The sequence below is a fragment of the Sminthopsis crassicaudata genome, chromosome 2 (assembly GCF_048593235.1).
Source record: "Sminthopsis crassicaudata isolate SCR6 chromosome 2, ASM4859323v1, whole genome shotgun sequence".
Classification (NCBI taxonomy): domain Eukaryota; kingdom Metazoa; phylum Chordata; class Mammalia; order Dasyuromorphia; family Dasyuridae; genus Sminthopsis; species Sminthopsis crassicaudata.
In genome coordinates this window covers 599,070,510-599,096,180 of record NC_133618.1, presented here as the reverse complement: position 1 = coordinate 599,096,180, position 25,671 = coordinate 599,070,510, and the positions used below count along the sequence as shown (strand labels likewise).

The following is a 25,671-nucleotide window of genomic DNA, read 5'->3' as shown; positions in this document are numbered from 1 at the left end:
GTTCCCTAGGGTTACCTGTAGCTCTTCCCTTCTCTTGTTTTTAAAGGAGCATCTTGATGTCTCTGTTTCTCTTCTCTACTATTGCCTATTCTTGAGGATTAAAAGGTATGCCAGTGGTGTGTAAAATATGATACTTTGCACAAAAATGTGCAAAATGTTTATAAGTATGTGCAGATCTATTATCTGTTTTTATTGCTTTGGCATACCCATGATTGCAAAAGCTTATATAAGGAATTCAGTGACCACTCAGGCTGTCTCTTTTGCTGCTGGTATTGCAACAATAAATCCTGAAAAGATGCAACATGGATAAAAGACAGACAACCAAAAGATTTATAATGGGTCACATCCATTTGCCAAATTTCATTGGGTCTCAAACCATGAGGGTTGTTCTTCCCTAGATGAAGTGAAGGAGTGTGGAAAGGAAGGCAAATTGTATAAGCTTTTACTATGTTCCTTTTACTTTGTTATCTCAAATTGCAAACATAAAGCTTGAGCAGCCTGATGCTATTTAGAATGAGATTCTTGGGCTGCCTGAAATAAAGGGGTATATTAGCTAACATGTTTAGAAGGCTACCTGCCTTTGAATTTCTATAAAAAATAGGACTTGGAAGTCCACTGTGAGAGTGGACATGCAAGATATAAATCTTACCTAGATGCTTTCTCACTTCCTCTTGAAGTTCCTTAAAGAGCTGATATATATTAGAGGCTACAAATTTGATTTGGGCTGTGGCAATTCTTTGTACCATACCTACTGAATAGGCCGAATCAGACATTATATTTATATCTCCTATATAATAAGTAAGAGCTAGAATGATTACATACAATTCATTTTGCTGAATGGACTGAAAGGAAGTTCTGACTACTCTTTTTATAGTTAAATCATGAGAGTATACATCACAACTGTATGTTTGGATGCATCTGTAAAGATAGTTGGTCCTTTAAGAGGAACTTTAGAAACCTTTTCTTCAAAAATTCATTGCCAATTATGTAATAACTGGGTTGTCTTTAAGAGAGACTCGTGTGTAAAATCTGAAGCTCTGTGGCCAATAAAATTTGCCACTTTGGGATGGTTTCACAGCATGCATTAATTTGTGCATCGGTATAAAAGGTGTATATCTTGTCAGGTCTTATCCTAGATAATAGTATTACTCGCTCAATGGCCTTTAATAAGATTCTATAGCCACAAGTACTGGGTGAGGAGTAAGGCTTTGGTCTGGTTGTGCTTGGAGGGTCACCCACTCGATCACACTGTCTTTATAGCCTCTTTTGTAGCAAAAACTGATATTTCTCAGCGGTTTTTAATCAACCTCTATCAAAGTCTCTTGAGCTTCTTTTGTAAGCTAGAATGTGGTGCTTCTCACTTTCACAACTCAGCTTCACTTCTGTCTACACCCAAGCATGCATCCTTAGGGTATTCTCCATCTCTTGACCCTCCTCCCTCAACTCCACCTTCATAGGCAGGAGGAGGAGTGGGAGGGGCAATGACACCATCAGTACTGCCAGAGACATTCTTTTAAGCTCATCAGCACTGTTCTTAAGGTACTTAACTCTTTTCCTGCCCAACTCAACATGCCTTCTAGCTACCTAGTCAGTCCTATCCCTCTCCTGCTTATTCTCCTCACAGATCCTTGTCTGGCTGTCCATGTTAAAATCTTTCCTTGTTTCAAAATTTGTGGGATTCTTTAAAGTCAATTGTATTATATTGTACATAAGAAATGTTTCCTCAGAAATTGGATGAGACCCATAGCTTTGTAATATCCAATTAGTTGCTCTCCCACTAGTTTCCATGTCTCTGGCTCTAATTTTTCTTCCTTAGCCAAAGAGAAGAGCCAGTGTTCTGCTTCTGAGTTACCAAGAAACCTTGCTTCTCTATTAATCTAATTTATGCATGCTTCATGCTTTCTTTGGGGTGGGGAATGTTCTTTTCTTAGTATTTGTTCCATTTGGGCTGAAAAATGAAAGTAACTAATTTAGCCCTTCTGCTTGCCTATTTTTATACTCACCCTATTTCTGGTCATGGGGACTTCTCCACTGAACTCACCCATCACATCAGTTGAACTGCTTAATGTAAGATCTCATGTCTCAGGCTTCACATCTAGAGCCCCACATTTAGGCGCCAAAATGTAGTGTGCTTTCTAGAGCCCCTCCTGCTGGGATGCCAAAATATACCATCTGATCTAGCTCCCTGAAGGATCTACGGATCAGTCCAAGTCCTTGGTCTTAGCAGAGGAGTGAAGAAGCCAAGAGACCTACATGGTCAAAAATGGAGTCTGTTTATTTCCAGTCCTCTCAGCTCTTAAATATCTCAGTATGATTACATCACTACAGCACACTGTGCAAGTGCTAATTATAAGCATCCTGCTATTGACATGTACACATGCCTCTTTACTGTGAGTATCCCTTGCTTTAAGTAAGTCTCACCTCAAGAAGGGTGAGAGCTCTTAGGGGAGATAAGGAGCCAAACCAGACATTGTCAACAGGTTTCCTCTGGGCTTAAGGGTCTTATACCTTACCTAGAGTTCCCCCACTATCTGCAGCCCTATAAGAGAAGTTGAGTCTATGAGCAAAGCAGAACAGAAGTAGCTCAGAAAAAATGAGATGTGTGCAAAGTTACAGAAGCCACCCCAAGTGTTCATATGGACTATTTGTCCTCGATCTGTCACAGAAGAATGAGCTAAAACACCAAACCTGTTTAACAATGTATACAACATTTTCCTTTAATAACCCTCTACTTTTATTGAGAGGAATGATAGATGTTTCATTATAGGTTCTCCAGGATCACTCTGAGCTGACTTCTTTCTAATCTTTAATTTACAGTATTTAAGTAGTTGTGATGTTACATAGAAATGTAACCTCTCCCTTGTGTAGACATGATTTCAATCTGTATCACTTCCGAGCAAAATTTTCTGTTTGTAGAATTTATCATTTCACACTGATAATAATATCCTATTATGCTGATTTTATTTTTAGCTACTCTCCAATTGAGGAACACTTACTTATTTTTTGCTATCCCCAAAAGTATTATCAATAATTTTTAAAAAGATGGGTCAGCATGCTGTTTTCTGTATTTTTTCAGTCTTTATCTGGAAATTTATGAATTTCTGTTTTTTTAATTAATTTTTTCATAAGAGGATTTACTCATCATAATTTAGATGTAAATAATACATTATAAAATTCTTACTATTTTGCCTAAGTAACAAGACTGATCAAAGCTCAGCATATCATTTAACCAGGAGGAGGAGGAGGCATGTGACTAAGTCCTAGCATTGCATTCCTCCAATGGCTAATAACTGATACTTTTCAGATCTCTATAATTTGTGTTTAAAAATAAAGTCAAAATATTTAGCCATATCCTAAATGTGAACCAAATCTGTAACAACATAGTTAAAAAAAAAAAAAAAAAAAAAAAAAAAAAAAAGAGGTATTAGTCAGGAGACCTGAATTCAAATTATGCCTCAGAAACTATGACTCTGGGAAATTAACTTACAGGAACCTCAGTTTCCACATCTGTAAAAAAGTCATATTGAAACTTAAAGTTATGTGTTTCACAGTGTGGTTGTAAAAAAGGACTTTAAAAACTAAAGTGTATAGTGAATGATATGAATTATTACTTTTATAATTAGTTCACAGGCACTAGATCTAGGGAAGATGGGGATTTAGCCCCATATATTGTGTAGATATATATGTAGGCATTGCACATGACCAATTAAATTAAGATTAAAATTAATCCATCATATGGAAATTCATTGGTTATGGTGCAGAAAAAAAAATTCCATAAAACTTTGGCTTCTTGGCTCCAACCTTTTCTGAGGGTTAATGTGCTTCTATTTTTGTGGTTAAGTGTTTCTCTCATACCATCAGTTTGCAGTGGGTACATAGCTTTCTCTTAAACATGTCCTATAGAATACTTTGCAAAATTAAACCATGCTCTGTAGGTATAGTAGATGTTCAGGTTTGTTTTGAAAGGCTTGAGTTTTTATGTGGTATAGGTTGTTTATTTAAACATTTGTTTATTTAAAATCTTTTTGAATAGGGAAAGTATAAAATCTCTTTTTCACATTACTGCCAATTACAGTAAGCTTAGAGAACCCTGATACAATTGTTTATGTGATAACAGGAAATATCTTCCCCATATCCCATTCATTTTGACTATTAAAATAATAGGATTTAAAGTACAATGATTTATTGTTGCAAAGAAAGCAAGTCAGTTTTATTATCCAATTATGACTATATTTGTCAAAGTGTTTACTCTGTAAAGTTCTAAAGTTTGATTTCTAAGTCAGAAAGAAGAGATACACCTTTAGGCTTAGAGCTAAGCAGTTTTTGACTCTGTGGTATGTGGACAAATTCACCTGTCCACACTTTTGATTTTACATTCTGCCTGCAGTGCTATATCTTCTTTGGTCTTCATTTTTGAAACTGAAGTCTTGTAAATAATTGAGAGTTGGATATATTTTACGTTTGAATACTGATTTCAAAGATTGGCAGCTTATTTTCTGCTAGAGTAAATGAGCAGCAAAGAATTGGCTTAGCTAGCACATCCTGGATATTTTACTGTATTTTCCTTTTGTGACCTGTTTTTCCTGGCTTTAATTAAAAGAAACAAAAACGGTGCTTTTACTAGTGAGGTGTGTGTTAGCCAACACAATTTTAAATGTGTTCATTTGATTGAGATTTTATACCAATGTTTAATGAATAGTTTGAAAGAATTCAAGTTGTTATTTGCTATTCTTATTAAAAGTATGCCTTGAAAACATTGGTAAAATATTTGTGATATTTTCCATATTTACTTAAAATCTATAAGGGAGAGATAGTAATAATATGTATACTATTTACCTCACAGAATTGTTGTAGATAAAGAGCTTTGTGAATTTTAAGGCACTATATATACATAACTATTATTATAGAAATATCAGTAGAGCTTAACAAAATTTTAATGTATATAATATCTTTCTAATGTAGTTTAGTACTTTACCTTTCAATGCATTTACTATTAGTCAAGTATAGGTTTGATAATGTCTAAAAATAAAAACAAAAAATGTAAAAGTCAAGAAACTTTTAATGTACAGTTAAAATGCCTGAAACATACATAATAGGTGCTATATAAATGCTAGCTATAATAATAATAATAATTATTATTATTATTATTATTACATGTTATACTACTCTGCCATAATTTTTAAATTTCAATTGTTTTTGAATTCCAGATTACATTTTCTAAGAGATTATAAATACTTGTCTTGTGTTGCTATTTCACTGATCATTTGTATAGACCTGAGCACTTTGGAAATTGAAAAATAAATAAACTTTAAATGAAAGTAAAAGAAGACTTATTTTAATGCTGAAAGATATTAATCAGATGTACTGGTTGGCGCAAGTTGGAAAAAGAACAGTGATAACTTTTAGTGTTTAGGAGATAGATACATTGTACCACTACTTACTCTGACTCTTCTGTAAAATGAAGATAAAATATGATTAAGATTATTTTTAATGAAAAGGAGATATATGATAAATATTTTGGAAAATATGTACACAAAGATATTACTATTTGAAGTCTAAAATATATTTTGTTTCTGTTTCTTTTTTATCTTACCTACATTAAATCTGAAACAGTAATTTTCATTTGGTAAGACCCTAGTATCACAGGGCAGTAATGGACCATATTACTGGTTTTAGAATGTTTTAAACCATTGAACAATCAGATCATTATTTTGGCTTGAAATACTACTTTTAAAGCCAAATGACAAAGGTTTGTAATGCATTCTTTAAGAATCCTGCACAAGTTATTTTCTTTGACAACATCTTCACAAGTTGCCAGTTATAGGGTGTAATATGCTTTCTAGAGCCCCCACTCTGGGGTGCCAATATATACTGTCCGGGACTAGCTTTTTGTAGGATCTCAGAACCAGCCCGAGTCCTTGGTCTTAGTGGAGGAGTGAAGAAGGCAGGAGAGCCACAAGCATGGTCAAAGATGGCGTCTGTTTATTTCCAGTCCTTTCAGCCCCTAAATACCTTAATATGGTTACATCACTATAGCACACTGAGCATGTGCCAACTATACAGAACCATTACATCACACTGAGCAAGTACTAACTATAATAGTATATATTCCAGGATTGAGAGAAAGCTAGTACAAAAGCCTAAAGATGGAAAATGGAGTGTTGTAATGAAGAACAGGAGGAGAGGTCATGATATATAGATAAGATATGAAAGGAGATCCTGAAGCAACAAACAGGTAGGAATAGAATCAAGAAAGAAACACTATTCTGTTCTCTCTCTCTCTCTCTCTCTCTCTCTCTCTCTCTCTCTCTCTCTCTCTCTCTCTCTCTCTCTCTCACACACACACACACACACAAACACAGAGAAAAAAAGAGATTAGTATTCAGGAGCTGTTGATAGTGAGAATCAAATGCATCAGAGAGTGGTTAAGAAGGGTTAGGACTGAGAAAAAGATGATCAGATTTGGTAATTAAGAGATCAGTAGTAAGGTGTAAGAGAACATTTTCAGTAGAATAATTAGGTAAAAAGTTAGATTGAAAAGGATTGTGAGACATGGAAGATATTGGCACAGGATTGCCCAACATGGTTTACCTTTAGCAGAGAAGATTCTGTGCTCTATGAGCAAAGCAGACTTGAAGGAGCTCAAAAGAAAGGCAAAATACACAAATTTAGAGAATCCTCCAAGTCAAATGCTCACAAGGACTGATTGTGCCCAACTTGTGGTAAGCAGTCAGAGACACTGTAATAACTTGAATCTTAACATGGTGATGTCATTTTGGTCCTCCTCAAGAATGAAGGACAAACCACCACACTAAAATTTTTATATCTAAATTTCCTAACAATAATATTCCTTATTGGAGGAGTGCTTAGATAGATGATATAAACAAGTCTTCCAGCAAAAAAAAAAAAAAAAAAAAATTCAGTATTTGAAGAATGAACTGGCTCACTTTTTTTTTTAAAGTATATGACCAAATCTTGGACTTCTACTAAGCCTTCAGGCAGAAAAATCTGAGGGATGGATAAATTGGTTCATGAATTTTAAGCGTCTGCTTTTATCATATAATTTTGAAACCATATTTGCTTTATGAGTGAATGCCAGTTGAGTGAAATCTTAACTTTTATTTTCAAAATCTAAAACTTTTCATTGTTATGGCACAGTTTTGCAAATCTCATCCATTAATTTGTATTCTAACTTTAGCTTTTTTTAGAATTTTCATCCTAAGAAACTATAGTGATGATAAATAACAAAGAAAATAGATTTGGAGATAATATTCTGGAAGAAATTTATAAAGTCTTTTGAATAACAAATGAGTTAAGTTCCCTTAAGAAGTGAAGCTTTGATCTTTTAGAATCTTTGAGTTTGGATCACCCATGATGCACAGTTTATTTCCCATGGCAATTTTTTGATTTGTGAGAAATTGATCAAATTGTCTACCCGAATTTTAGTTAAAATGGAATGAAAGGGAATGACATGTTTATTTAAAGCATGAGAGATAATAATATAAACTTGCTTTTGGCTTTTATTTTAAGAAATTGAAACTAACATCTGAAAAAGCAATGTTCTTATAACGTATTTTTAGGGCATTCTTTATGCTTTTTTTTAATAGTTGAAATGGGATTAATCTTTAATCTTAAAATACCATAAATCCTGATGATATTCTAAACTGGCATCTTTTTCAAGAGTCTTTCAGGCTCCTAGCAAAATATGAACTGTATATAACAGTATGGTTGATCAGAGAATCATTATGGGATCACTAAAGAATTGTCTAACATGGATATATGAAATTAGTCTGTGAATTATGCATTTTAGAACAAATAAACCTCTCTCCTCCCTGTCTACTACTACTAGCTCATCATCTTACAAATTTTATGTCATTGGATTCATGAGTTTTCTAGTAGATATGCTACAAAAAGTTTTTAATTATCAAAATTAAAATTGATTAATTGCTCTGATTTTTATTCCAAAGTAACCTTGAGCAAATTTCTTTTCCCATAGGTTAGGTTTTAATCCCTTTCCTTTCCCTCATCTCAAATGCCAAATTAGTAAATTTAGACAAAGTTGCTATTAATGGACATGTAATATATTAGTATCATTAATTACTAGATTATATTAGATTAATATTTAAGCAAAGTATAGTTTGTGATGAGACTCACTGCCAAAATTAGCCTCTAGGTTCTATTGAAATCATTGGCAAGAACAATTGTTATCTCTACTTAATTCTCATCAACTGTTACTTGGTGCATTTGGTCTCTGCTCTACCAGGTTCCTGTCATACTTCTGATTCTCTGCCTATTTCCTTATTTTGCAAAACTTGGGGAAAACTTGGGAGAGCCTTTCTTCAAGGCTACACAACAAAACAGATTTCATCTATAAACTTAAGAAACTCTTCTCAAGATGTCTTCTTAATAATCTTATTTCATCTCAGAAAATCTGATAACAATTTAATTCTCCTCAGCTGTTTCTGTCATCCTCTTAAAGGTGCAGCATCAATATCTATAAAGTCTCTGTGACCCTGAGTCTACCAGGGCTACATGTTTTTTCTGACAGAAGGTACTTGAGAGGTAGGCAATACAAAGTGATCATAAAATAATTGTTGGTACTTTAATGATTACAAAATAATAATTTTCAATATAACTATCAAATATATAGTGGAAGTTTTCATAAACATAAGGAACTTGTGACTCCATATGTATTTTTATATCAATTTTATTGACTATACCAAAAATGTGGATCCCAATTTCTTTATGCTTAGGTGATCTTAAAAATTAAGATTTATCATTTAGTGTTAGAGAAGTCATAGACTTTATTATAGATTGTCTAGAAAATAGGAATATATTTTTGTAAGATTTTTTTTTCCCTAAAGTTAATAGAATACTCTACCTGTAAAATGATAAGGAGGTGACCTGACTTCAAATTTTGCCTCAGATAATAGCTGTTTGACCCTGGGCAAGTCACTTAGCTTTTGCTTCCTCTGGTTCCTCAACTATAAAATGGAGATAAGAATAGTACCTGCCTCCCAGGATGGTTGTGAGGACTTCATAAGGTAATATTTGTCAAGTCCTTAGCACAGTGCCTGCCAAATAAATAGATGCTGTCTTATTTTGCTAAGATGCTTATGTTTAAAATCTATTTTTTTTAGTAGTTTTATCTATATTGGCTAAATTATATTCTTATCAGTAGAATGTAAAAATTGTTTGAATTAAAATAACTACCATTATTCTCATATAACTAAGATTTATTTTATTGTGTAGGACAACAAAGATTATAATACGTGCATGTTGGTCACTATGTATCATAGGTAATTTGATTATTCATTTATTAAGCAGCTTTGAATTTGAATAAGGGTGATGGCAGAAGATTTTACAGATATTGTTAGCACTGAATACTTAAATGTTTTGTTCTTTTTTTTAGTCAAAATGTGACAAAATTGGAAAAAAATTCGATGTTTGGTTATTAATGGAAAAAAATTAAGTAGCAATCCATTTCCAGAAGGCATTAATATATTTATGTTAATCTCCCCTACACAATTTAGAGTGACATTAGGAATAACTTCTTACCTAGAAAGTTACTCACAAAGCATATTTCCAGAGAATCACAGAATGTAAGCTTTGAAAGAGATTTCAGTGGTCACATTGTCTAGCCTATACATTAAAGGAATGAAATATATAATAAAGCATAGTCAACATATAGAGCTGTTCATCTATCTGTAAGTGCATTTGATCTCAAAACACTTAAAATTATTATTATTATTTTATTTTATAATTATAAAATTTTTGACAGTATATATGCATGAGTAATTTCTTTTTTATAACATTATCCCTTGTATTCATTTTTCCAAATTATCCCTCCTTCCCTCTACTCCCTCCCCCCGATGGCAGGCAATCCCATACATTTTACATGTGTTACAATATAACCTAGATACAATATATGTGTGTAAATCCCATTTTCTTGTTGCACGCTAAGTATTAGATTCCAAAGGTGTAAGTAACCTGGGTAGAGAGACAGTAGTGCTAACAGTTTACATCCACTTCCCAGTGTTTCTTCTCTGGGTGTAGTTGTTTCTGTCCATCATTGATCAACTGGAAGTGAGTTGGATCTTCTTTATGTTGAAGCTATCCACTTCCATCAGAATACATCTTCATACAATATTGAAGTGTACAGCGATCTTCTGGTTCTATTCATTTTACTCAGCATCAGTTGATGTAAGTCTCTCCAAGCCTCTCTGTATTCTTCCTGCTGGTCATTTCTTACATAGCAATAATATTCCATAACCTTCATATACCATAATTTACCCAACCATTCTCCAATTGATGGGCATCCATTTATCTTCCAGTTTCTAGCCACTACGAAAAGAGCTGCCACAAACATTTTGGCACATACAGGTCCCTTTCCCCTCCTCAGTAAAATACTTAAAATTAACACAAGTGAGAGAAAATTATTTATATTATTTATCTTATACTATCTTGTATGTTAGAAACCTGCTTTGCAGTTGAATTATCCATTATAATCCTTTTATGTTTAATTTTTGTCAATTAAGAAATATTTATTTGCTTTCCCCTTTGTGTCTCCCTCTCTTTCTAGAACAAAAAAAACCCAAAACACTTGTAACAATATATGCATAGTCAAGCAAATCAAATCCCCACATTTACTATATCCAAAATTCTGCCTATTAAAGCCCATTACCACTCTTATCAAGAGGTAAATAGCATGATTCGTCATCAATTCCTTGTATTGACTAAAATCTTTTAAGTGTTTCAAATTGTTTGTTTTTACAGTGTTGTAATTTTCTAAATTGTTCTCTTGGTTCTGTTTTCTTCACTCAGGTTTCTCTGAAATCATTTGTTTCACAAGTAATGACACTGTAATATTCTATTACATTTATATACCACATATTATTTAGCCATTTCTCCAGTATTTGGGCATATTCTTAGTTTTCTGTATTTTTGTCATTTCACAAAGAGCTGCTATAAACATTTTGATTATTATGATCACTTTAGTATAAAATACCTCTAAACCTGCAACTCATTTGAGAAAGTTCAGCAAAACTAGACTTGATTTAACTTCATGTAAACTTCCATTAAATTACCACAAATCATCCCACAAATATATGATAGCAGATACCTATAATTATATTAATATTTCCCATTGTGTAGCAAATAACTCAGGCTAATTTGGGATTTTTTTTAACTGTACTACAGAAGTATTGATAATAACTTTTATATCATGGAGAGTTATATATAAAAATGTGTTGTATTATGTCCATGCATATTTTTTATTTTCTTTATAAATATGGTAAATTTCAATTGAGAGATCATCTTGTGTGCTTCTTATATTTTTAAAGTAGCAACTTCAGAGTAGATGACAGATTTTTACTGATAGTTACTTGTCAAACCTTTTAAAAATCTTTATTTTATTAGGGTTAGAATGAAAACATTTTCAACATGCACTTTTCCTGAAATTATAGCAACAAATTTTATGAAATATTATTTTAAAAATATATGTAAAGTCGGTATCTAGAATGATTTTCAGGAGTCTAAATAACTGGTTTAGTGCATTATGACTGAAATGCCACAAAGTTTTTTGGGAGAAAAATCTGAGGTTCGGGAATTTAAATTTTATGCTACTGTGTTCATTTTGCCAGCTTTTTTGCCATTCAGATATTTAGTGATTTCTTAGATCTTTGCTAGGTTTTTAGGTCTCTCTTCATTTAGACTTAGTAGTCTTTTTCCATTTGGGTTCAACTCTTTGTGATGCTATTTGAAGCATTCTTAGCAGAGATATTGAAGTGATCTGCCATTTCCTTCTCCAGCTCATTTTTCAGATAAGGAAACTGATACAAACAGGGTTGACTTACTCAGGGTCACACAGAAGAGTAAATGTCTAAGGATGTATTTGAAATCTGGAAGATGAGTTTTCCTAACTCCAGATCCAGTGCTCCTTTGTCAACTGCCCATTTGATAGTTATCTCAAAGTGAAGTACTGTCTTACAAAAATACCTATCGTTGGCTGTAGGAAGTAATTTGATAATCACTTCTTTTTATTATTATTATTATTATTTATTTTTGTTGCTGTTTTTATTTTTCATCTGTATATGTTTTTCTTCCTTTTTGGGGAAATGAAAGGGGGAGCATATTTCCATCTCTAATACCAGAGATTTATTTAGTGCCATTTATGTTCTGTGCACTGTGATATAGGCATTCCTGTGAGAATATTTGGTCAATTAGTAATGAAAACAGTAACCTGGAATTAACAACAAAAGGTGACTAGATGTGACAATGAATGAATCATGGATAACTTTGAAGAGAACAATTTTAGTTAAGTATTATATGGAGAAGAAAAGTTTGACTTTCCTTTGGCCTTCTGTCTCCTGCTGTGCACGTTCTATGGGAAGATGGCGTGGATGGGGATGAGGATTAATTTCCATCTATGCCAATATGACCCAACTTCTACCACTTTCTGTGCCCTCCAGTCCCTTCTGAAGGGGGGAGCTTTCAAGTATGAAGGGAGTGATTTTTCTCCTGACCCATAGGCTTTCCTTTTCCTCCTTCATCTTCCATTTCTTGCTATGCATACTTTCTGCCTGATTTCCAGTCCCCTCTGGGGAGAGTAATGACATCTTCTATTTTTATAAATAATATAAACATACCTTGTCATATTTTATACATCCCTATAAATTCTTTAAATTTAATTTAAACCTCCATTACCCTTTCCTCTCCTCCTGATTTCTGATGCCCTTCTTCTTCAACCCTCTTACTTCAAAGTCCCAAAAAAATACTACATATCCTTATACTGTAGCTTCTACCTTTCTGCTCTATAGGCAACAGACTTCCCTTCAACTTAAATTTTTTCTTCTCCTATTCTTTCTATTTTCTAGCAATCACTAATAACCTGGCTCCCTTCTGATAACATAATTTCCCTGGCCACCCTTTCCACTATTGTTGTGCCTTCACTCATTCCCTTTGGCTCACTGGTCAAGGCTAGGAAGATAGAATAATCCTTATTCTCATTGCCATTTCCATATTCTTTTTTTTTTTTTTTTCCATCATTTGTAATGTTCTCTTTTTTCAATTTCCTGGAGGTCTCTGGGAGCAGTCTTCCTTTCAGTTCAGTAATCACCACAAGAGCAGCCAGTTGTTAAAGTCCAAATCCTATTATCTCTTTCAAAGTCTTTCCTTGGGCCTGTTTAGCTTTCTTAAAGGCCTATATCTCTCCTTGGTTCCAAGACCACCAGTCCTTTGTGTTCTCTGCCTCTGCCAGCTTCTTGAGGTCCTCCTGAATGTGTTTTAGTTTCTTTGGGAGAGGCAGGAGGACCGTCACCATGGTCTCTGTCTTCCAGTTCTGATTCTGGCTGAGTTTGTACAAGTTTATATGCTCTCTTATCATAGGTGTGAATCTGGTAGAACTATATTAAGTACTAAGTACATGTACTGAACTACCATTGTCAGTTCCACTGACTTTAACACTTTGTTTCAAGTTCAGAGTTCTAGCCCATAACAGTCATTCAGCATACTTCTCCTTAGAGGTTCACATCTATTCCATTAGAATCCTAGTACTACTGTCTTCAGACCTCCAGGACACTCCCCTTCTTTCCTCCCTAAGGTCAGTACCTTGCTCATAATCTTTCTCTTCTTCGACACCTTCACTTATACTAGGGGAATTCAGTATGTAATATTGACTCCTTCAAATACTCTAATCACTCAGCTTATTAATGTTCTCATAACCCACTCCTTCATTCCACTTCATATCCATACAGAAATAGTCATATTCTTAATTTTGCTACCATCCATAAGTGCACCACCTCCATGTTCATGATTGTGCCTTAGTTTTGGATTATTTCTACTGTCTGCTGCTTCCTTCCTTCCACATATGTGGTGCCAAATAAAGGTAGGAAAAAAATGACACCATCATTCTGACTAGATTTCCAGCAGATTTATGTTATACAACCTCAGCTGAACTCTGCTATGAGACAATCCTTCTATATCTCCCTCTATATCTCATTCTTCATAGTGGCTCTTTCTATTTTCTCAAGCCCCCTGTAGCTTCTCTTTCTCCACCTATAGAACTGAGAACTTTGCCCTCCTATTCACTGTGAGCTTCCTGATATGAACAGATATCTTCTGTTGCTTTTATCTTCTCATTCACTACTGTATCACACAAAGAGGTAAACCCTACTTCTTACTGAGGCAAACGCCTTTATCTGTACAAATGATCCCATTCCACCCGTCTCTTCTAACAAATTGACCCTTCTGTCATTTTCACTTTCTCACTTATCTTCGTCTTTCTTTGTCTGCTAGCTCCTTTTCTACAAATGAGAAAATCATGTTGAGTGATGGTGATAGTGGGAGAGAGGGTAACATTGATAATGGAGAGCAATGAATATGATCCAATGCCCTAAAAACGGGGATACAAATGAAAGTGAAAACTATCCTGGAAAGGAGGGTGGTAGTTGGAGTACAGTGTTAGGAGGGAGCCAGATTTCAGAGAGTACAAAAAGATAAGAGTAAGAAAAGAAAAGGTTTAAGAAGAAATAAATTTTTTTTTTGTTTTTCTTTTTGGAGCAGACATTTCTGGGGAAGAGAGATAAGCAGTTCTAGAGTAGGGGATATTATTGGGAAATAGCTGAAGTGAATCTGGAGAATTGAGTATGGAGAGCTGAGGATTCAGAATCACTGGAATAGGCAGAGTTTAAAAGGTTAGGATCATGCTAGCCAGTGAGAAAGTGAGTCTGTGAGAGGAGTTTTTGGAGAGTGCTCCATTGAGAGAAGCAAATGATTAGTTTGTATAAAGTCCTTCTTCAAGGTCTAGACTGTTGGTAGTAACTCCTTAAGGGTCTACTTCATGGTACTTTCTATTGCAAGACAAATTCCCTCATTGTCCTAATAATTGATACCTGATGGTAATACAGTTTATAGTGTCTTTCCTAAATTGGTGTCTAGTACTAATATAATTATCCAGATGTAGTTTTCCAATAACAGAATACTGTGAAATGCCTCTCTCATTCTAAGCCTATTACTTTTTTTTGGTGCCAAAGTTTTCTTTACCTTTTCTTAGTTTGTCATTTCATACTGTTATCTTATCGAATCTTCCATCTACCAAAGCCCTGTTTGTGTTTTTTTGCTTGAATTGCTTTCAAGCCACATTTTCCTAATTCTCTGTCCTTAAACAGTTGGGTTTTTGTTGTTGTTGTTGTTGTTTTTTGTTTGTTTGTTTGTTTTTTTGCTGAGGCAATTGGGGTTAAGTGATTTACCTAGGATCACACATCCGGGAAGTGTTAAGTGTCTGAGGCGAGATTTGAATTCAGGTCCTCTTGGCTTCAGGGCTGGTGCTCTGTCCACTGTACTGTAATGTCCAGGGTAGCTTTCTGGAGGGCTTTGGGACCGGCCGTGGTCTCAGTAGAATAATCAGAATAGTCAGGAATAAAGTCCAAAGTCTTTGTCTCCTTCATTCTCCCAGTCTGAACCAGTCTCCCCCACAGTGCAAGAGGCAGGAGAGAGCCACCACAAGGTTGATCAAAGATGGAATGTCTCTGGCTGACTTTGTCTTCAGTTTATTATAATTACATCAATTGTAGAACTATTGCATCACCATGCTAAGTACTAAGTATATATAAATCAGATAACCATTGATTCATCAATTCCATTGAGTTAACACCTTGTTTCAAGTATACTTCTCCAAGTTCTGGCTCTCTACAATGCCATCTAGCTGTCCCAAGAATTCACATTATTAACATGATCATTAATTGAACTCATTATTAACAAACTCAGTAATTTGTGTCAAAATTGCAAGGGATTCTGTAAGGACAAACTATTTTTTATATGTGGAAATGTAAACCATATGTCTAAGATTGTCATTAATAATTAGGTAGTTTGAAAGAAATATTGGGGTAGAGCTTAATACAATGTGATTCTAAAAAGCGAAATCATGTCAAAAAAGTAATTCTTATGCAAATGAAGTACAAAAAAAAAGAACTTACATAATTATGCAGGCTTTTGTCTTCTACTGAATATATTTTCTGATTATTCTTGCTTTTGTCTTGTCACAATAAAAGTTTTATCTTTTTAAAAAACAAAAACAAAAAAAAAAAACAACTGACACAGAGGATGTATATGGGGCACCAGGGCTGGTAGTTCTAGAATTCTACTCAATGGGAATGAGTTAGAAAGGGAACAGTTCATACATATTTAGAAAGTACAGAAGTCTTCTAAATTCAGAAATAATAAGGAAAGAATTAGGGGGAAAAGGATAAGGGAGGAATTCTTGAGGTTGGATTGATTAAAAGGAGGGCAAGTGGAATCAGGAAGGATAAGAAATAAGAGACAGACAAAAATAAAGATTAGGAGTAGAATTGTATTTTAAAAAGCAGGGGTAGTAATCATGATCTCAAATTTAAAACTAAAATAGATTTAATCAAAAGAGAAATGTAGGAAAACTATACTATATAACAGCTGTTTGAATATTTTAGACAGTATAAGGTTGGCATGTTGCTATAGTATAGGAAATGGTAAATAGATAGAATTAGAAAAATCTGGAAATATACCTTATGAAGGAAGATATTAACCACCTTTAGAGAAAACAGGACAAACAAGCATAGTATGACCTTATATACATGTATATGTACACATATGTATCTGATTATAGATATCTGTACATATCTATTTGTGTGTGTGTGTGTGTGTGTGCGCGCGCGCACGCGCATGCGAGCACTTAATTGCAGCCTCTTTAAGGGGGGTAGGAAGGAAGAAAAAAGAATAAAGTAAAAAGTGAAAACAAAAGAAAACCTACAAGGAAACAAAGAAAAAATGGACAACTGAACACAATGTATAGCATTTATTGTATAAGTTGTTTTGAAATGAAAATGTATTGCTTTACATTTTGAATGCTTCGTATATTCTGCTATACACTTAACAATTTTTTTCTTTTTCTGTTTTGTATTTACGTTTAAAATAAATGAATTTTAAAAAGAGAAATTTATGCTTAGGTGAGGCATTTGAAGTAACATGCCAAACAGTAAATCGTGTTGTCACAAGATATATTGGTCAGAGAAAGATGCTAGGCTCAGAGAAGTTACACCATTGCCTGCCTCAACGTTTCTCATTCTAGTTATGGGTATGTGTATGTTGGGGGGAGCATGTAGACAAATCAAGGGAAAGCTTGAAAGGAAAAAAGAATCACAAAAGTTATTCCCTAGAACATTGATAAAAATGGAGATAAGCTGCTCCATTAACTTTGCTTAATTTAATACCAGATGCTTACAAATTTATTATAGGTTTGTCTAAGAGTATCAGACTATATATCACTGGCAAGCCTAAGCCTTTTCCTGCTTGTCACTTTGTTGCATCAAGGTAGACCTTTCAACATAGAGGGTTGAAAGTAGGCCTCTAGGAAAGAGACCCACATGTGCAAAAATGTTTGTAGCAGCCCTTTTTGTAGTGGCAGGAAACTGGAAACTGAGTAAAAGCCCATCAATTAGAAAATGTCTGAATAAGTTATGGTATATGAATGTTATGGAATATTATTGTTCTGTAAGAAATGACTAGTGGGATGATTTCAGAGAGGCTTGGAGAGATTTACATTAACTAATGCTGAATGAAATGACCAGAACCAAGAGAACATTGTACACAGGAACAGCAAAATTGTGGGATGATCAGTTCTAATAGACATGGCTCTTTCCAACAATGAGATGATTCAGATCAGTTCCAGGGATCTTGTAACAAAGAGAGCCATCTACACCCAGAGAGAGAGCTATGGAAACTGAGTGTGGATCACAATATAATATTTTTACTCTTTTTGTTGTTGTTGTTGTTGTTTGCTTGCATTTTGTTTTCTTTCTCATTTTTTCCCTTTTTTGATCTGATTTTTCTTGTGCAGCAAGATAATTGTATAAATATATTTACATATATTGGATTTAACATATATTTTAACATGTACAACATATTTTGGATTGCTTGCCATCTGGGAGGGGAGAAGGGGAAAATTGGAGCACAAGGCTATGTAATGGTCAATATTGAAAAATTATCCATGCATATGTTTTGAAAATAAAAAGCTTTAATAAAAAATTTAGAAAAAAAATAAATAAAAGTACATTAAAGAAAGAAACTAAGCCTCTTGGAGTTTACCTTAAAGTTGGCTGCCAGAGTGAAGGAACCATATGAATATAGGAATGACCACATTTCTAGGCAGTCAGTAATGAATGTTTTGCCAGAATACATTGAGGGATTAGAGTATAGGCATGTGGAGTTACATTGAAAGCATGGATATCTTTAAAAATTTGGAAAAATTCAAGTAAAATTAAAGAAGTCTAATTACTAAAACTGTCACTAAATTATGTTGTAGTGATCATGGCTGCTAAATATTTCTTAACTTTTAGCCTAGATCATTCTTTGGTCAGAATGTGGCTAATAAAACCTGTTTGTAATTTCTAAGGTTCAAGCATAGTGTCAACATGAAGCTGTAGTAACCCTTGATCTTTATATATTAGATTAAAATACAAGGTTAATGAAAGGTGTTGGCTGCTTGAAATGATAGAAATTCAAATAAAATTGCACTGATAACTCCCAAATCATTTGTGTTTGACTTTAGAATGTTTTATGTGTTAATTTTTAAAGCAGAAGAATTACCTTTCCTATTATCTTTTAAATTAATAGTAAAAGTGCTAGACATTCCCTGGCTACAGTACAGAACCTTGTTTTTTTTGGGGGGGGGTTGCCATTTTGATATTAATATTTTGCTTTAGGTAATTCTTATCACATAAATGCATTTATCCATTCTTAAGAGGTATCTGGAGCATTAAATCTGAATCATTTGACCTTTAATATGAAAATCATTACCTGCTTAATTTGAAATGCTGTTGGGAATTTCAGTCTCTACAGAATTTTCTAATGTTATTAAGGGGAAACATGTAAAATAAATCCACATATATTGAAAATTGCCTTATTTTTAGGTTCATAGCATACTACTATACTGTAAAAATGATGAATCAGGAGACCTCATTGCTGGTATATAATAGCGTGGCATACGGAGAAGTTTTAAGTCAGATTTGTAAATGAGACTCAAGGATCTTCAAAGTTACAAATGCATGGAATTGTTTTGTCTATAATACAATCTGTATTTAAGAGCTTCTTCATCAGTATGTATATCTGCGACCAACAGTAACGATGGGTTGACAGTCCATTGTCACTTGAATGGCAAAAGAGGAGAGAAAAGCTTGATTGCAATCTTCAGGAAATGGCAGGACCCATTTAATAACCCCAAGGTTCCCATTAAAGCAAAGACCAATATTTTTAATACCAATATTCAGTCATTCATACTATATGGCAGAGAATACAGTGGTTTCCTAAGAATTAAAATGATTGGGGTAGTGGATAGAGCACCTGCTCTGTGGTCAGAGACCTGAGTTCAAATTTGGCCTCAGATACTTCACATTTCCTAGCTGTGGCCCTGGGCAAGGCACTTAACTTTGCCTCGCCAGGGGAGAAAAAGAATAAAAATAATTATCACAGAGGGAGAACTGGAAAGGATTATGAAAAGAAGTTGGGTGCTGGGATGTTGGGGAGGGCGTGGGAGGATTTTGAACAGAGGAATCACTAAGGATGGGACAGTATGGGGGTGACAACCTGCATCTTTGAAGGGAATTTCCAGATCTGTGAGATCCATCTGAATAAGATATTTAAACTTCCTTTTCTAAAGGGGACATAATTATTCCATGCTGCTTTGTCTTCCACAGTTGAGTAAAATGTGGGGTTTGCCTTAGTGACCTAGATGTGGAGTGAGGTAACACTTCCTGCCTGTGCCACCCTGGATGAGTCACTTAGCTTCCCTAGGCCTCTGTTTCCTCCTCTCTGAAATGAGAGGGGCCAGATAATCCCCAAGGTTTCTTATAGTTCTAAATCAGAAATACTTTAAGCTTATGTTGTAATGAAGGAAATTGCTTTGATATAGGTATTTAGAGCATCCTTTTGTGTAAATATTTGTGAGATTAAGTTACTTAACAGTGTAATGGATCTCATTAATGTTGCTATTCCAAAACGTAATCATTTCAGGATAGGCTAGTTTTAACTTTAAATGTCTCTTCTTTGGATATTGGATATTCCAGTTCAGTTTTTTGTTGAATAAAACTAAGAACAGTAGTTTAATATACAATTTTTTAATTGTTTTTATTTGATTGCAGTTGATGAAGAACGAATTAAAGAGCTTGATCGATTACGGGTACTTTACAAGAGAACAATTATGCCTTACAACATATATAAAAAACGACAGAAAGGACCAAGTGATGAAGCCATCGTTCAACAGTATGCAGACTTGGTGGGACAGACCTGTTCAGAAAGGATGTTACTGTTTAGAAGCTGAAAAAAAAATTATTAAAAAAATTAATATTCCACTCTCACCATAGGGGGTATTACAATGATTGCACTCCATTTTGTTATGATTAACACACTACTATGTTAATAGATCCACAGGATAATATTGTAACCATCTAATTGCATCTTATTTTAATTATTATATGATTCTTAAAATATTTAAAGTGAAATGTTTGTGAAGTATGTAATATATAGAGAGATTTAAAAAATGTGTTTAGGTATTTAGTCTTATACTTGAAATTTTGGAAAATTGTTTTTTTTTTTAAATTCAAGCTATATAAGACATGTCATCTGTTGATTCTTGATGGTAAATAAAATTATTATTAAGGTGCATTTAAGTGATTCAAATCATACATGTGTTTTGATTTTTCTTTTAGCAAAATTTAAGCAAACTTATTTGCTTCAGCTCAATTAAAAGACAATAGTTTCAGTAAAAAAAAGTTTCCAAGAGGCACATTCGAAAACCAAGGCATTACTTAATATTAACAGCCTTGTCTTTCTAAAGAATATATGTATATGTTACTAATTTCTATAGGTTATACATCACAAAATATCTTTATGTAATGAAGCTGGATAGTGCTGTTAAAAACAACAGGAACATTATTAGGATTACAAGGTGAGAACTCAGGTTGTCTGGACAGTGACAAGGTGAGAACTCACCTTGTAATCCTAACAACATTAAACATTTTTATTTTAAACATATTATCTGTTGAAGTTGCCATAATCTTTCTTGAAAGATGGGTTTTTAAGCAACTAGCATTTCTCATGATATAAATTCTATAAAAGTCAAAGGTTAAGGCAAAAATTTCACATTGGTTCTCTCCTTAGAATATGACATCTGACTTGGATTACTGATATAAATCAAGTATTATCTACCCATCTTTCTATCTTTACTAAAGAATAATATTTAATGAGACATAAATCCTAAGGTTATCATTCTTATGTATGAGTGCCTTCTGTCCATTTCCTTGTCAGTAGAATTAATTTGTAACTTTTTAGAATGTGTAGTTATTGTTCTGTTGTAATAGTCTGTTAGTATTTTTTTTCAAATGTCTCTTATCACAAAACTTATTTGTATGACATATTATTTAGAAAGGCAGAATATCCATACTTCGTTTTTTTTGTTTTGTTTTGTTTTGTTTTTTCAGTTTCCTACTTCAAATCAGGAGGAAGTCCAAGATTAATCTTAAATGTTACTGGGTTTAATGGTAAAAAAAACATTCAGAATGTTCTTTTGATGAAAGGCTAGGAGCATAGCTTCTCCTTTTCCCAAACAACAAGCCAGGCACAATTTTTTAACTGTAGTTGTGTGACTCCTGGACTCCTGGTGTTTCTCTGTGCTTTCTGAACAAAACTTGGACTTTGAAACTCAGAAGCCTGAAAGGAAAAATATACTGTGCATTGGATTTAGACTTTTGTCTAAGACATACAATATTGAAATGTCATAACTGAGAACACTTTTAATTTGATCCAAAGCAATGTGAAAAAAATTTTTTTTTTTTTTTTTTTTGCATCAAATCTACCCCCACTTTGGGAGGCTATATACTTCTTTCAGTAATACTTCCATTGCATAAAGCATTTGAGGGCTCTTCTTTGGGCAGTTTATCTCATAGATTGTAGTACATTGTTTTGATTACCCACAGTACTGGTTAAGTACTAATATGCTTTTTGGTTATAAATAAAGTGTGGCTGTTATGAAGAAATGAAACTGATTTCTTGCTTGATTTAGACATAAACTAATTTTAACAGAAATTCCTGAAGATAAGTTCCAAAAATATTTTTAGCAGTATCATCATTTTTGAAATGTGCTCTGGAGATATCTACTTTGAATGACAATTTTTGTATGAATATCTTAAGTCCTTTCTGTTAAAAAGAAAAAAAAATCTCGATTTCATAGTAACATTTTATCATATAGTATTTAGAAAGAACACATGAAGCTTAAGACTAAAAGTTACTCGTTGATGAGGCAATAAAAGTCCCCTCTACTGCAAAATACAATATAAGCAAAATTCTTTCTAAGGGGATTCTTTCCTGAAGAAAACATAATTTCTAGCATTGGTCCATGTTATAGACTCCTTGAATCTAGCACTATAGCATAGTTGTAGAGAATCCAAAACAATTTGGATCTGGGATTCACTTATCCAAAGGTTATTTTCATAAGGTCTTTAAGATTAACTTGGAACGATAATATTTTTTTCAAAAGGAAAAGTTTTGTCCTTTTATCCCAAAACTTGTTAAGATGGAAGAGGAGGGTTATGTTGGAGAAAAGGGAACCCAAAAAAGAGGTATTTGAATTTTGAGGTTAGCAATCCATTTTGTTAAAAAAAAAAAATGACACTATTTTGTTAGTAGTGATTTAAGGGCATCACAAGAATTAATTTTTTTAAAAAGTCATAATATTTAATTTTACAATTCTGAAACTATGTACTACTGACCCTTTCAGATAATTAATAAATTCATAAATTCATGTCATGGGCAGAGAGTTTTAGGATATGTCTACCCTTTCATTGTCATTTTATTTCTGCTTTTTTAGCTTTTCATTATCTTAAAAATGTTATTTTTTATCACTTTAAAACATTGAGGTTAAGTTCTAATGCCTATATCTTGGCTTCAGTTATTTAAGTGAGGAATTATTCTAAATGTAAGAGTCTTCAACACTGTTTAGTATATTTTTTAAAATTATTTTGATATAATACCAAGTGCATGTATTATGTTTAATGTAGAATATATGACTTAAATGGGCTATTCAGAATATCTGAATAACATTAAGGTTTGATTTTTAGGTAGTGGATTATTTTAGTATAAATAAAGAAGGAAAGTGACTATAATTTCCAGGTAACTAAAAGTAACTAATGTCAACTTGAAATGAAAAAAGGAAAAAGGAATAGTAATAATTGGAAAATGCTATTTTAATTGATAGTTACTTGAGTGTATTCATTTTCATTGAATGTAAAATGAGAACTACATGTTGTGAATTTATTGCTTTTGTAAATGCTTTTTGAATACTCTACTTGATGAAACTTAAGTAGAAAAAATAAAGCTATTTCTATCTACTATGGCTGTCATCAATAAGAACTTATGTGACAAATTTTCATGGTTTTTTTCCTAAGTATATGACATCTGCATTGAGGACACTGAAATCAGGGAATAGCATTACATGAATATTTATTTTCTAATGATATGAATTGTCCAAATATTTTCCCTAATTCAAGAACAGAGTAAAATATAACAATTATTCCTTAAGCAAAAAACATAAATGAAAATTTGGGATTTTCAGTGCCAAGATGGTAGAGGAAGGAACTCACTGGAGTCTTTTTTAATTCTCCTCTGAACAACTTGAAAACTGCTTCAGAACGGAATTAGGAACAGGAAAGCAACTTGCCAGAGTGGCAAAAAAGGTCTGTCTCACTGGGAAGGGGAAGGAGCAGAGTTTGAGAGCAGCAGAGGTTTTGAGTCCTAGGACAGTGAGCAAGACCCTGTCCCCAAGACCAGTCAGCAATGAGACCATGCCCCTAAGTCTAGCCAACAGTTGATACCAGCACAGTGGCCCTGTACCTGAGGCAGGCCAGTAGCAAAACCTCACTTTCAAAGGAGCCCTCAACCCCCAGTTGTACAAGTACAGTACAAGTCAGGAGAAAATGACTCCCCCTTCAAGTGCAAGATAGCAGCTGGGTCCTGAGGCCCATTGAAAGTCAGCAAAAAAGACACCAGAAGCCTGGGACGATTTAGGAAGAGAGCCCAATTCTCACAAAAAAAGTACAAAGTCACAAAGTAGGCTGAAAAATGAGCAAAAACCAAAAACTTGATTGTGTAAAATCATAGTGACAGGGAAAATCAAGGCACAAATTTAGAAAAGGATGTGTTAAAATGACCATATGTAAAGCCTCAAGAAAAAAAAAAGAAATTAATTAGATTTCAGTCCCAAAAAAGTCTTGGGAGAGTTTAAAAGGAATCTTAAGAGAAATTGAAAAATTGAAAGAAATTAATGCAAGAGAGTCATGAAAAAAGTCAGCAACTTAGTAGAAGAAACACAAAGATATACAAAAATTCACTAAAAGAAAATCTTAAGAATTGGCAAAATGGAAAAGGATATACAAAATTTTGCTGCTGAAAATGCTTAAAAATTAGAATTGGGCAAATAGAAACTAATGATTCTATGAGACATCAGGATATAATAAAAAAAAATCAAAAAAGAATAATTAGAAAATGTAAAATTTCTGATTGAAAAACAACTGACCTGGGGATTATTTCAGAAAGGCCTGGAGAGACTTCTATGAACTGATGCTGAGTGAAATGAGCAGGACCAGGAGATCATTATATACTTCAACAACAATACTATATGATGATCAATTCTGATGGACGTGGCCATTTTCAACAATGAGATGAACCAAATCAGCTCCAATAGAGCAGTAATGAACTGAATCAGTTACACCCAGCGAAAGAACTCTGGGAGATGACTATGAACCACTACATAGAATTCCCAATCCCTCTTTTTGTCTGCCTGCATTTTTTATTTCCTTCACAGGCTAATTGTACACTGTTTCAAAGTCCGGTTCTTTTTGTACAGCAAAACAACTGTTTGGACATGTATACATATATTGTATTTAATTTATACTCTAACATATATAACATATATTGGTCAACCTGCCATCTAGGGGAGGGAGGAAGGAGAGGAAAAATTAGAACAAAAAGTTCAGTAATTGTCAATGTTGTAAAATTGCCCACATATATATCTGGTAAATAAAAACTATTAAAAAAAAAAATTGACCTGGAAAGTAGATTCAGGATAGATAATTTAAGAATTATTGAACTTTATGAAAACCACAATTTAAAAAAAACAACCAAAACCCTGAATGTCATAGTTCAGGAAACTATCAAAGAAAACTAACCTTATATGCTAGAATCAGAATAGACATTGAAAGAATACACCAATCACTACCTCTGAAAGAAATCCTTAAATGAAAATTTCCAGAAACATCATACCCAAATTCCAAAACTCCCAAGTCAAGGAGAAAAGTACTATAAGGAGCCAGAAAGAATTTAGATATTGTGGAACCACAAGATTACACAGAATTAGCAGTTTCCACATTAAATTAGAAGTCAAAGACTTGGATTATGATGTTCCAGAAGGCTAAGGAGTTAAGATTACAACTAGAATCACTGACTCAGCAGTAATGAGTATAATCCTTTGGGGGGGGGTGGAGGGAACAGGTGTGGGGAGAGAGAGAATGGATATTTAATGAAGTAGAGAGGACTTTCAAGCATTTCTAATTAAAAGACTAGAACTGAATTAAAAAGTTGATCTTCAGATGT

At 33.6% G+C, this 25,671-nt stretch overlaps 1 protein-coding gene across 9 annotated transcripts in view; it reads left to right on the top strand.

The window, feature by feature from the left end:
* ATE1 (arginyltransferase 1) overlaps positions 1 to 20,697 on the top strand; it is a 163,794-nt gene extending 143,097 nt beyond the window's left edge. For all 9 annotated transcript variants that reach the window (XM_074295766.1, XM_074295764.1, XM_074295762.1 and 6 more), the window contains one exon: positions 20,169 to 20,697. In XM_074295766.1, the coding sequence (XP_074151867.1) occupies positions 20,169 to 20,347 (179 nt within the window). In that variant the 3' untranslated portion in view covers positions 20,348 to 20,697. The remainder of the gene's footprint in view (positions 1 to 20,168) is intronic.
* Positions 20,698 to 25,671: the final 4,974 nt, after the last annotated feature.